This window comes from Bufo bufo, chromosome 1 (assembly GCF_905171765.1).
Source record: "Bufo bufo chromosome 1, aBufBuf1.1, whole genome shotgun sequence".
In the NCBI taxonomy this organism is placed as follows: Eukaryota; Metazoa; Chordata; class Amphibia; order Anura; family Bufonidae; genus Bufo; species Bufo bufo.
Genome location: NC_053389.1, coordinates 354,095,098 through 354,107,691, shown reverse-complemented (window position 1 = coordinate 354,107,691; position 12,594 = coordinate 354,095,098). Strand labels below are relative to the sequence as shown.

At 49.0% G+C, this 12,594-nt stretch overlaps 1 protein-coding gene across 4 annotated transcripts in view; it reads left to right on the top strand.

The window, feature by feature from the left end:
- The first annotated feature begins 1,520 nt into the window (after nucleotides 1-1,520).
- LOC120977073 (heterogeneous nuclear ribonucleoprotein H-like) overlaps nucleotides 1,521-12,594 on the top strand; it is a 68,050-nt gene continuing 56,976 nt past the window's right edge. For all 4 annotated transcript variants that reach the window (XM_040404859.1, XM_040404843.1, XM_040404851.1 and 1 more), the window contains exons 1-3: nucleotides 1,521-1,668; nucleotides 1,857-2,048; nucleotides 2,131-2,286. In XM_040404859.1, coding sequence (XP_040260793.1) covers nucleotides 1,961-2,048; nucleotides 2,131-2,286 — 244 coding nt within the window. In that variant the 5' untranslated portion in view covers nucleotides 1,521-1,668; nucleotides 1,857-1,960. The remainder of the gene's footprint in view (nucleotides 1,669-1,856; nucleotides 2,049-2,130; nucleotides 2,287-12,594) is intronic.

Here is a 12,594-nt window from a genome sequence, read left to right as displayed (position 1 = left end):
AACACTGGTTATACCGTGACCGTATCACCTAAACACTGCTTATACCGTGACCATATCACCTAAACACTGCTTATACCGTGACCGTATCTTCTAAACACTGGTTATACCGTGACCGTATCACCTAAACACTGGTTATACCGTGACCGTATCACCTAAACACTGCTTACAACGTGACCGTATCTTCTAAACACTGCTTATACCGTGATCGTATCACCTAAACACTGGTTATACCGTGACCGTATCACCTAAACACTGGTTATACCGTGACCGTATCACCTAAACACTGGTTATACCGTGACCGTATCACCTAAACACTGCTTACAACGTGACCGTATCTTCTAAACACTGCTTATACCGTGATCGTATCACCTAAACACTGCTTATACCGTGACCGTATCACGCAAACACTGGTTATACCGTGACCATATCACCTAAACACTGCTTATACCGTGACCCACCGGACATGACGTTCCCAGCTTTGGAAGGAGGTGTACCGCGCCGCTCAGGCGCACAATGACGGGGGTAGGGAAATTTCACAGCAGAGTTGTTGAGAGGCAATGCGCTTGTGTTCTGTTAAAGGGTTTCTATCACTTCGTATGCCATAATTAGCTCTCAGACACTAGCGATCCGCTAGTGTCTGCTCTGGCCAACCATCCTAATATAACAGCTTTTGGGGCAGCCGTTTTGCTAAAAAAATAACTTTTATAAATATGCTAATGAGCCTCTAGGTGCTATGTGGGCGTCATTAGCACCTAGAGGCTCCGTCTACCTTCATACACAGCCACCGCCCAGCGCGTCCCTCCAGCCCGCCCATCTGCTGCTGAATGCGATCCTCCGTGTGACGCAACGGACGAATTCTCGCGCATTCGCCGTGCGCGGCTGTATTCGGCGCATGCGCAGTGAATGTCTGACCGCTTCCCTGCTCAGACATCTCCACTGCGCCTGCGCCTGCGCCGATGATGTCATAGTGCTCCAAGGAACAGGCGCAGTGGAGATGTCTGAGCAGGGAAGCGGTCAGACATTCACTGCGCATGCGCCGAATACAGCCGCGCACGGCGCATGCGCGAGAATTCGTCCGTTGCGTCACACGGAGGATCGCATTCAGCAGGAGATGGGCGGGCTGGAGGGACGCGCTGGGCGGTGGCTGTGTATGAAGGTAGACGGAGCCTCTAGGTGCTAATGACGCCCACATAGCACCTAGAGGCTCATTAGCATATTTATAAAAGTTATTTTTTTTAGCAAAACGGCTGCCCCAAAAGCTGTTATATTAGGATGGTTGGCCAGAGCAGACACTAGCGGATCGCTAGTGTCTGACAGCTAATTATGTCATACGAAGTGATAGAAACCCTTTAACTCTCCCTACCAGTCACTGCGCATGCGCGGGGTCTGATCATCTGGAGCATCCTGACTGTGCTATCAGACATGTGGGGTCTGCGCAGTATATGGGGGACAGGCAGCCTGGCTTTTGAATGGTTCAGAACAGCTTCCTTCTAGACGTAACGGCACAGCACCGCCTCTACATGACGCCAGGAAACCAGAAGGCGGAGTAGTCTTATTGCGCATGCGTTGGGCGAGCACCATTACTAACGCACGGGTCGGCTGCTGCTGCCATTAAGAGAGGCGATTGGTGCGTGAAAGGTTCGAGTCTCGGATACGAGCGATTATCTGGTACGTTTTCTGGTTGGCTAGCTTTGCTTATTTGTGCTGCGGTTTGTCTATGTGATTGTTTGGCAAATGGGAAGCTATGACGGCATCGGATTTTTATGTAACGGGTATGCGTGGTGCGTAGTTGGTTTTGTGAAATGATCTAATCCCGCCCGCTGTGTTGGGTCTTTTCTCACTGTGAAGTGCTTCACGTTGTGTTGCTGTAGTGAACAGCCGCCATTTTGTCTTTGTGACGAAATAGCCCGTCACGTGTCGGCGCATCGAGCCCTTCCCCTGTCCGCGTCTGTGGGAGAAAATGTCCGAAGGCGGCGAAGGCTACGTGGTGAAGATCCGCGGACTGCCCTGGTCCTGCTCGGCGGAGGAGATCGAAACCTTCTTCTCCGGTTAGTGTGTTGCCGTCCCGTCGGTAAGTGGCTCTTGGGTCGAGTTCGCTGTGTTTATTGACTGACTTTGTTTTTCGTTCAGAATCGAAAGTTTTAAATGGCACCTGCGGAGTTCACTTCATTTTCACCAGAGAAGGGAGACCAAGCGGAGAGGCCTTTGTGGAGTTTGAAAGCGAAGATGATCTTAATTTTGCTTTGAAGAAAGACCGAGAAACAATGGGCCATAGATATGTAGAAGGTGGGTGCTGCTGAGTCTGTGGTGGTTGTTGTGTACCTGATTGAGCTTTCAGTTTAGACTGCAAAATTATATTAAAGGGCTTCTACCACCAGAAATACCGTTCTGTAGCGAACTGATATAGCGATGCGCTGATGCCAGCACTACATAACAGTGTGTTTTTTACCTTTCTCCCTGCAGCCGTTTTGGTTTAAAAAAAACCCACACTTTTACAATATGCTAATGAGCCTCTAGGTGCTATGTGGGCGTAAAATCAGCACCTAGAGGCTCCGCCCACTCACAATTTCTCCCGCCCAGGTCACCTGTTCTGCTCGCCCCGCTCCTCTTGATTGATGGCACGGACCGCCGCATCGCTGGCAAAATCCTGCGCCGTTCACTTCTGTATTCAGCACAGTGAGTGAATGATGCGCTCGTGTGCTGACTACGTCACAGTGAGGAAGCCGGCATCAGGAGAGCTGCCTTCACTCACTTTGCCGAATACAGAAGTGAACGGCGCAGGCGCGGGATTTCGGCAGCGATGTGGCGGACCATGCCATCTATCAAGAGGAGCTGGGCGGGCAGAACAGGGGACCTGGGCGGGATAAAGCGTGAGTAGACGGAGCCTCTAGGTGCTGATTTTACGCCCACATAGCACCTAGGGGCTCATTAGCATATAATTAAAGTGCTTATTTTACAAAAACGGCTGCAGGGAGAAAGGTAAAAAATACTGTTATGTAGTGCTGACATTAGCGCATCGCTAGTATTAGTCAGCTACATAACAGTATTTCTGGTGGTAGAAGCCCTTTAACCCCTTCAGGACACAGCCTTATTTCACCTTAAGGACTAGGCCATTTTTTTGTAAATCAGACCAGTGTCACTTTAAGTGGTGATAACGTTAAAACGCTTTGACTTATCCAGGCCATTCTGAGATTTTTTTTTCGTCCCATATTGTACTTCATGACATTGGTAAAATAGAGTAAAAAAAATTCATTATTTTTGTTTACAAAAAAAAAATACAAAATTTAGCAAAAATTGCAAATTTCCAAGTTTCAATTTCTCTACTTTTATAATACATAGTAATACCTACAAAAATAGTTATTACTTTACATTCCCCATATGTCTAATTCATGTTTGGATCATTTTGGGAATGACATTTTATTTTTGGGGATGTTACAAGGCTTAGAAGTTTAGAAGCAAATCTTGAAATTTTTCCGAAATTTTCAAAAACCCAATTTTTAGGGACCAGTTCAGGTCTGAAGTCACTTTGTGAGGCTTACATAATAGAAACCACCCAAAAATGACCCCATTCTATAAACTACACCCCTTAAGGTATTCAAAACTGATTTTACAAACGTCGTTCACCCTTTAGGTGTTCCACAAGAATTAAAGGGGTTGTCCGGGTTCAGAGCTGAACGTGGACATACCCTTATTTTCACCCAGACAGCCCCCCTGAGGCTATCATCGGAGCATCTCATGCTCCGATGCGCTCCCGTGCCCTGCGCTAAATCCCGCTGGGCACAGGCTCTTTTTTTTTTGTTTTCAATAACACATTGCCGGGCAGTAACTTCCGCCCAGCAGTGTGTTCGGTGACGTCACTGGCTCTGAGGGGCGGGCTTTAGCTCTGCCCTAGCCGTTTTACTGGCTAGGGCAGTGCTAAATCCTGCCCATCAGTGCTGGTGACGTCACCAGGATTCCTGGCAGCCCCATGGAGAGCCCTGGTACGTCACCGGATCTCCTAAAAATGCCTTTGTCCTGCGCAATTTAGCGCAGGGCAAAGGAGAGCATCGGAGCATGAACTGCTCCGATGTTCCTGTCAGGGGGGCTGCAGGGGTGAAAATGGAGGTATGTCCGGGTTCAGCTCTGAACCTGGATAATCCTTTTAATGGCAAATGGAGATAAAATTTCAGAATTTAGATTTTTTTTTTGGGCAAATTTTCCATTTTAACCCATTTTTTTCCACTAACAAAGCAAGGGTTAACATCCAAACAAGACTATCTTTATTGCCCTGACTGCCGTTTAGAGAAACACCCCATATGTGGTCATACACTACTGTACGGCCACACGGCGGGGCGTAGAGGGAAAGGTGCGCCGTGTGGTTTTTGGAGGGCTGATTTTTATGGACCGGTTTATTTACAGTGTCCTGTTTCAACCCCCCTGATGCACCCCTGGAGTAGAAACTCCCTAAAAGTGACCCCATTTTGGAAACTACAGGATAAGGTGGCAGTTTTGTTGGGACTATTTTTAGGGTACATATGATTTTTGGTTGCTCTATATTACATTTTTGTGAGGTAAGGTTATCAAGAATTTAAATTATGAAATTTCATCTCCATTTGCTATTCACTGTTGAACACCTAAAGGGTTAATACAGTTTGTAAACTCAATTTTAAATACCTTGAGGGGTGTAGTTTCTTAGATGGGGTCACTTTTAGGGAGTTTCTACTGTAGGGGTGCATCAGAGGGCTTCAAAAGGGACATGGTGTAAATAAAAAAGGCCATCAAAATCGGCCTTCCAGAAACCATGTCGGTCCTTTCCTTTTGCGCCCTGCCTTTTACTGATACAGCAGTTTACAACCACAAATGTGGCGTTTCTGTAAACTGCAGTATCTGGGTAATAAATATTAAGTTTTGTTTGGTTGTTAACCCCTGCTTTGTTACCGTAAAAAACAGATTGAAATGGAAAAGTGCCAAAAATAGCTGTTTTGGCACAGTTTTTAATTTAAATTTTTTTTTTTTTTTGACCGTGTTAATCTGGGGGGTTAGGCCATGGGGTATTTTTATAGAGGAGATTACCGACGTGGAGATACCTAATTTGTATACTTTTTTTTTTTTTTTTTTTTTTTTATCCGATTGTCAGTGGCTACATTGGGGTATAAATTTAGTACTCCATGGAAGTGTGGTACTCCCTGAAGCAACCAATAATGCAGAAGCCTGGATTATCGGGGCACGTGTCACATTGAGTAGTGGTGTCCTTCCGTATCCCCCTCCTGTGACACACTCTGCACCTTTTTTGGGTCCGTCCCTTCTTTCCAGTATGGGGGACCACACCTGGAAAGTGTTGGCCAGGGACGATCCGGGCGCCTCCAGTTCCCGAGGTACTCCGGCCTGCTCTTTCCCGGTCAGAAAAGATCAGGGCCTTGAGGACTGCCTCATAGAACTGAAGGAATGTCCCTGTGTTGCCAGCACTCCTGTACAGGTTGCCTTGTACAAACTTTGTGAGAGTACCTCAGGGTACACTTACAAGTTGTGTGTACAAGGGGGCAACCTGTACCAAGTAGACAGCAACTTTTTTTGTACCATGCCTGGGTTTTGCGCATGGCGTTATATGGCTTGAGGACTTGATCAGATAGATCAACTCCTCCCATATACCGATTGTAGTCGACAATACAATCGGACTTGAGGACCGTTGCCGCGGTACCTCGGACAGGGGTGATGCCGTTACCATGAATTGTGGACAGTACAAGGACATCCCTCTAGTCCTTATATCTGACTAGCAACAGGTTTCCATTGGTAAGGGCACGGGTCTCACCCCTGGGGATAGGTACCTGGAGGGGGTAGGTAGGGAGGCCGCGTTGATTTTTCTGCACGGTCAAGTGGATGTGGATCTGGCGGCGAGGGACTGGAACAAGGGGATACTAGTATTAAGTTGTACACGTACCCTTATCTAGCAGTGGGTGCATAAGGTCCCACACAAGTTTCCCGCTAACACCCAGAGTGGGGGGACATTCTGGGGGTTGAATCTTGCCCCCTTGTACACACAACTTGTAAGTGTACCCTGAGGTACTCTCACAAAGTTTGTACAGCTTCACGCCATACCTCGCCCACTTAGAGGGAACATACTGGCGGAAAATGAGTCTCCCCTTGAACGCAATGACTCATCAACTGCGACCTCCCTTCCAGGTACATAGGCCTGTACAAATTTGGCCCCAAAGTGATTGATGACCGGCCTGATTTTGTACAGGCGGTCATAGGCAGGATAATCTTAGGGGGACATGCTGCATTATCTGCATAACGCAAGCATTTCCGGATGGCCTCAAACCGGGAGTGTGTCATGGCCGTACTGTAAAGTGGGGTCTGGTAGAGAACGTCCCCACTCCAGTAATGCCTGACACTAGGTTTCTTGACTAGGCCCATATGCAGCACGAGGCCCTAAAATGTCCTCATCTCGGCTGCATCGGGCCTCGCCAAAAAAAGAGCCCAGGTTTTGAGCAACGAACTGTTGGGCGTACAGGTTCGTCTGCTCCACCATTAGATTTACCAGTTGGTCACTGAAAAAAAGACTAAAGTCATATTCAGTGAAGTCCACTGTGGAAATCTGGATTCCTGGTTGGCCTACAAAATCAGGAATCACGGGCTCAAATCGCTCTGGGGTATACCAGAGAAGTTCACTGGCAGGGGGCTCCGGTGGATTTAACTGGTGGGCCGGAAAACTAGTACGAGCTCCAGAGCTGCTCTTACTAGGATGGGCCACAGGGTCCCTAGCATGGCGGTCCCCTTGCTCCGCCTGGCGGCATCTCTGCTGCCTTGGGGGCTCATCATTGCTAGATTATGAGGAGGACGCGGATGACAACAGGAAAGTGGGGTCATCCTCGTCCTCACTGGTACTCTCGGACGCTGAGGCAAGCTGGGCTTATGCTTCCTCGGCCGAGAACATCCGGCGGGCCATAGGGGGGTGTGTGTCTGCGTGTGTATATGCGTGCATGTAAATCTTTATTTGGTGTGCGTGTGGGGGCACGGGTGTTCAGGGACTTATCCCTAAAACTAACAGAAAAAAAAAGGAACCAAAAAATGTGAAAAAAAATATTTAAAAAAAATTCAAAACCGCTGATCAACCGTCTAAAGTTGATCAGCGGTGGGGTGTGCAATGCGCTAGGAGTGCCGGCCGGAGTCAGCGCACGTACAAAAAAAAAATGCCTGCGCCCCAAAAAAGGGGGGGGGCGGGGGCAAGTAGCAGCACCCCTGGGGGTCTAGGGTCACACAGCTGTGCTGTGGACCCCAGACACCCTACTTGGGGTGATGCAATAACTTTTTTTTCCCCACTAACTTTCCCTTTTATATCCCTGCCTAGCCCAACCTTTCCCTAATTACCTGGCTGATCAGATGGGGGGGGTGCTGGGGCACAGATCGGGTCCTGGGGGCAAGGATGGGTGCTGGGGCACAGATGGGGTAATGCTGGCTCAGATCCGACACGTGCACTGCGGGACACAAAAGGAGGAGAGGAGCGCTCCCAAGGTTTGAATCGCCCACCTACCAATCAGAGGCGGTCCTGAGAGGTGATGTCACATCACCTCTCAGGATCGCAGGATGGTGATTGGTGGGGTAAAATCACACCACCGATCACCATCCTGTGCCGGGTTATCCGGTCCTCAGAGACCCCCGGGGTGATCGGAACTATACATGACGTATCGGTACGTCATGTGTCCTGAAGAGGTTAAAGGGAGTCTGTCACCTCCATATGGCCTTATACAGTGCTTACATTGCCCTATAGCACACTTATACATGAATGTTATGGTACCTTTTGTTTTTGTCTTTAGACTTGCAGAAGCTGGAAAAACGAATTTTGATTGATATGCAAATGAGCACTTTTTGATTGAAAACTCCTTTATTACAATCGTTTATACATACATTAGTACTGTCACAGTACTAATGTATGTAAAAACGATTGTAATAAAGGCATTTTCAATCAAAAATTAGGTGGCGCCAGCTTCTCAAGCAAAAAACAAGCCCTCATACGTGAACAGTTTAAAAAGTTATCGCTCTGGAAAGCACAGGCCACGAGTCAGCACTTAATAAATTACTTAATCATCTTTGCGAGCATCACATTGTTATGTAACTCACGGGCTAACCTACACTATACATCACAATGGATTCTATACTAGCATACCTATTAAATCACAAAACCTTTATAACAAAGCATTTAGACAGGGATGAGAAGAGGGGAAATCACTTTCCCTCAGCTTTATTGAGAAGACAGAAACAAACTGGGGGAGAGGGGTCTAGTCCTTCGTGGTCAATCCCGCTGCAGACTATAGATAAGTCTGCAGCAGTCCAGAATGGACTTGTTCTCCCTCCTGAGAATAAGTTCCTGGCAAACTAAGTGTCCTTAAAACAGTTCATAAGGCACCAGGCCTCCAACTGTATGAATCCCAGGAAATAGTCCGTACAGTGCCGAAGTGCATTGCAGGCTGTTCCTGGTCACTTGAGTTCATGTTACGGGGCATCCAACAAGCCCTGCACAAAGGGGCACTCCCAAAGCAGGTGGTACGATGTTTCCTCCACGAAGGGGCACCTGGGGCAGTACCAGGTTTTGAACAGGTTGCGGGCGTGCATGAATGACTGTATGGGCAAGCCACCCTTGATGGCTATCCATGACAAGCCTTTGTGCCCGTTGGTTAACCTGTCTGACACATTAGTCCAAACGGTCTCTACAATGTCGTCATGGATCCCTGGAATTGACCCCACTGCATCCTTTGCTCTGTTGAGCTTGTGGATAGTCTTTGGTTTCCACAAGTCGGGCTTGAGGCCCTTCAGCTGATGTTCCCTTACAAACTTGATGACCTCTCCCTAATACCAGGGAGTGTGCCAGTTGGAAGGGATGGAGCTGTCCCACTTGGGGCAGGATGAAAAAGCGAGACATAGCCTTGCCCGCAGAGCTGTTGGCTGTTCTCGGAGTCCGACGAACGGTGTCACAAACAAAGGCGATCCGCAGTAAAGTGGGCAGGTCCGGAATGCCCTTTCTGCCCTTGCAGGGCTCTTTGTACATGATGGCTCGCTTCACTCTGTCCATCTTGGATCCCTAGACAAAGCAAAACACTGTCCTGGTGATGGCCCTGGAAATGGTGGCAAGAGGGGGCCATGCCTGTGCGGTGTACTGGAGCACAGGCAGAACTTAGTTACGCAGGACGAGTGCTTTGCCTTCAATCGTGAGCTGCTCCACAGTCCGATTCTTTGGTTGACCTTGGCCAAGCGTTCTTCCCAAGACTTGAGGGCTGCGCCTTCCTTGCCGAACCAGGCTCCGAGGATTTTTATGAAGTCCGATTTGATGGTAAATGGGAAGGGGTCAGAAGAGGCCAGTTGCCAGTCCCCGAAGAGCATGGCTTCTGACTTGCCACAGTTGACTTTGGCACCTGAAGCTTGTCCGAACTCCTTGCATGTCTGAACAAGTGCAGTCACCGAACGCCAGTCAGCGCAGAAGACGGTCACGTCGTCCATGTACAGTGAGCACTTGACCTCGTAGGTCCAGGTCCTGGTGGGGTGATCCCTCTAATCTCCATTCTGCCGGATAGACTCCGCAAAGGATTCTATAACACAAACAAAAAGGAGAGGTTAGAGGGCAGCCTTGTCTGACCCCAGAGCGCACCGAAAAAGTGGTCAGCCGTTCACCAGCACTGTGCTGCAAATGTTAAGGTACATCAGGTCAACAAACTAACAGAATCTCCTGTCCAGACCCAGCTTACGCAAAGCCCTGCAGAAGAATTCATGAGACACTCAGTCAAAGGCCTTCTCCTGATCAAGGCTGACCAGGGCCGCGTGTACACTGCTGTCTCTGATGTATTGTACCTTGTCTCATGAGAAGCGCGGCTGTCTGTGATCCTGCAGCCAGGAATGCCGCAGGTCTGATCCGGGTGGACGATTCTGCTGATGACAACCTTCAGCCGTTTGGATAGTACCTTGGCGAGGATCTTGTCCGCGTTCAGGAGAGAGATGGGACGCCAGTTTTTCAAGTCTCATCTCTCCCCCTTCCGCCTATACAAGATCGTGATCATTCCTTCCCTCAACGATGGGGGCATTCTACCCTCCACCACAATCTCCTCAGTTACAGCAGGTCCGGACAGATCAGATCCCCCAGCGCTACATAGAACTCTGCTGGGAGGCAGTCACTGCCTGGGGTCCTGCTGGACCTAAAGGATCTAGCAGCAGAGAGCACCTCCCCCACCGTCGGAGGGTCATCCATGGCCTACGCACCTGCAGGGTCAATATGGTTAGTGATACCTGACAGGAATATATCGGCGGGTTTCGGGTCTGTGTTCTTCAGGGAGTAGAGGTATCTGATCGTATGTTGCTATCCTTGTCTCGAAGTTCGTTCAGCGGCATGTGGCCGGCGTGGAGTTTCCTGAAAAAGTTACTTCTCACCCTTCTCCAGGTTCTCCACTTTGGAGCGGAAGATTATTCGCTTGGATTCCTCCTCAAAGTGCCTTTTCCGGCTCCTTTTAGTCTCCTCCAGCTCCTCTCTAACGCTCCAGCCGCACTGGTGAAGGTCTTGCAGGGACTGCAGCTCTCTGAAGGCCTTCTTCTCATACGCCTGTTTGGCCGGAAAGAAACTGAACTGGAATTTAACATACTCTCACCAGTCACTAGTCCGTTCAAATAAGCTTTTGTCATTCCGCCAAGCTATGTAGACCTCTAAGCTCTGCAAGCACACTCCCTTGCCCTGCGCGATTTAGGTCTCTTGTTTTCAATAACACTGCCGGGCGGAAGTGTGTTTGGGGACGTCACTGGCTCTGATGGGCGAGCTTTAGCGCTGCCCTAGCCGTTTTACTAAATCCCACCCATCAGTGCTGGTGACATCACCGGGGGTCCTGGCAGTTCCATGGAGAGCCCCGGTACGTCACCAGATCTCCAAAAAATGCCTTTGCCCTGCGCGAATTAGCCAGGGGGGCTGCCAGGGTGAAAATGTAGCTCTGAACCCGGACAGCCCCTTTAATGGAGCCTTTCCCCATGGAGCCTACAACGTCCTGCAAGGACGCTTCGGGCAGTTGAAGTCCCTGGTCGTCACTACAGCCCTAGTGGTAGCGAGCTGCAGTCGTAAGGCCTGGAAAAGCTCCAGTCGTGCACCCTTGTAAAGATGCCACGTATTCACACCTGACCTGAGCTGGACTTCCTTTCTATTTAAACTGTTCACATTCCCGCATCCAGGTGCGGCGTCCGTGCCCGGAGGGTGTCGTGGAGCAGGTTAGAGCTGCCTTACACCGAATTACTTGTCAGGGGAAGCATACACATTGATGAGCCTAACCGGCTCTCCCGCCCAGGAACAGTCTACAACAAGTAGCCTGCCGCAGACAAGCTCCTGGGCGGAGTTGAGTTTCCCCCTGAGGAGGCTGGCTTAGACTGTGGTGTGTGTGTGTGTTGTTTTTTTTCCCCTGGATAAGTTTTGTCAGCAGCCTCCGGATTATGTCCCTCCTTTAAAGGGGTTATCCAGTCCTAAACTTCCTATACTTACACTGCTCCTGGTCCCCGCACTACCACTGCTGCTTCTCCCTGTGCCCGAATGAAAACATTTGGCGTTGGAGGGGGGAGCAGCCAATGGCAGACGGGTACGAGGCTCCCTAGCGTTACTGACTATGCTAAGGAGGTTCATCCCCGTTTGCACGGGGAAAGGATGCAGCGGTGCGGGAATCCGAGTAAGTATATTAAGCGTGGGGGAGCCCAGCATATGGGGGGCTCTTTTAGGATTGGATAACCATTTTAAGAACTCTTACGATTTGAACTGTTTTGTCAGCTCTAACCCATTCGCCATTTGAGCCGATGAGTCAATGTTAAAAATGTCCTTTTTGCTGACCGTAACGTACAGCTAGATAAATCTCTCAAATTCTGGCCTTTTCTACTTTTACTCCTTATACCATCATACTAAATGACAAAGTGATTACTTACCTGGAGGGTAGACGAAAATCTTCTCATCCATTTTCAGGGTCCTTGTAAGAGGGGCGGGGGTGGTGGAAGCTTCCATAGCATCTATTGCTAGGTGGGTAAAGTTGGCAATCTCTGTGGCATATATTTAAATGGGGCTTCCTGTCCCAGAGGGGTTCGGTGCACGTTCAACAAGAGCAGTGGCTACTATATGGGCGACAGCGGGGGCCGATGCTTCACTCTCACTCATGTTTGCAGAGCAGCCACTTGGACCTCACCACATACCTTTTTGAGACACTGTAGTTTGCATCTGGACTCTGATGCTGCCTTTGGGAGAAGGGTACTACAAGCTGTAGTCAAATCCCCCTCCCAAAAAATCGTGCATATTTACTACCCAAACCCGAACTTCTTCACAGAAGTTCGGGGTTGTGTAGATTGTATTATTTTCCCTTATAACATGGTTATAAGGGAAAATAATAGCATTCTGAATACAGAATGCATAGTAAAATAGCGCTGGAAGGGTTATAAAAAAAATAAAAAATTTAACTCTCCTTAATCCACTTGCTCGTGCTGCCGGCATCTCGTCTGTCTCCTTCTTTGATGAACAGGACCTGTGGTGAGCATTCATTCCAGGAACAGGACCTGTGGTGACGTCACTCCGGTCATCACATGAGCCATCACATGACCCATCACCATGGTAAAAGATAA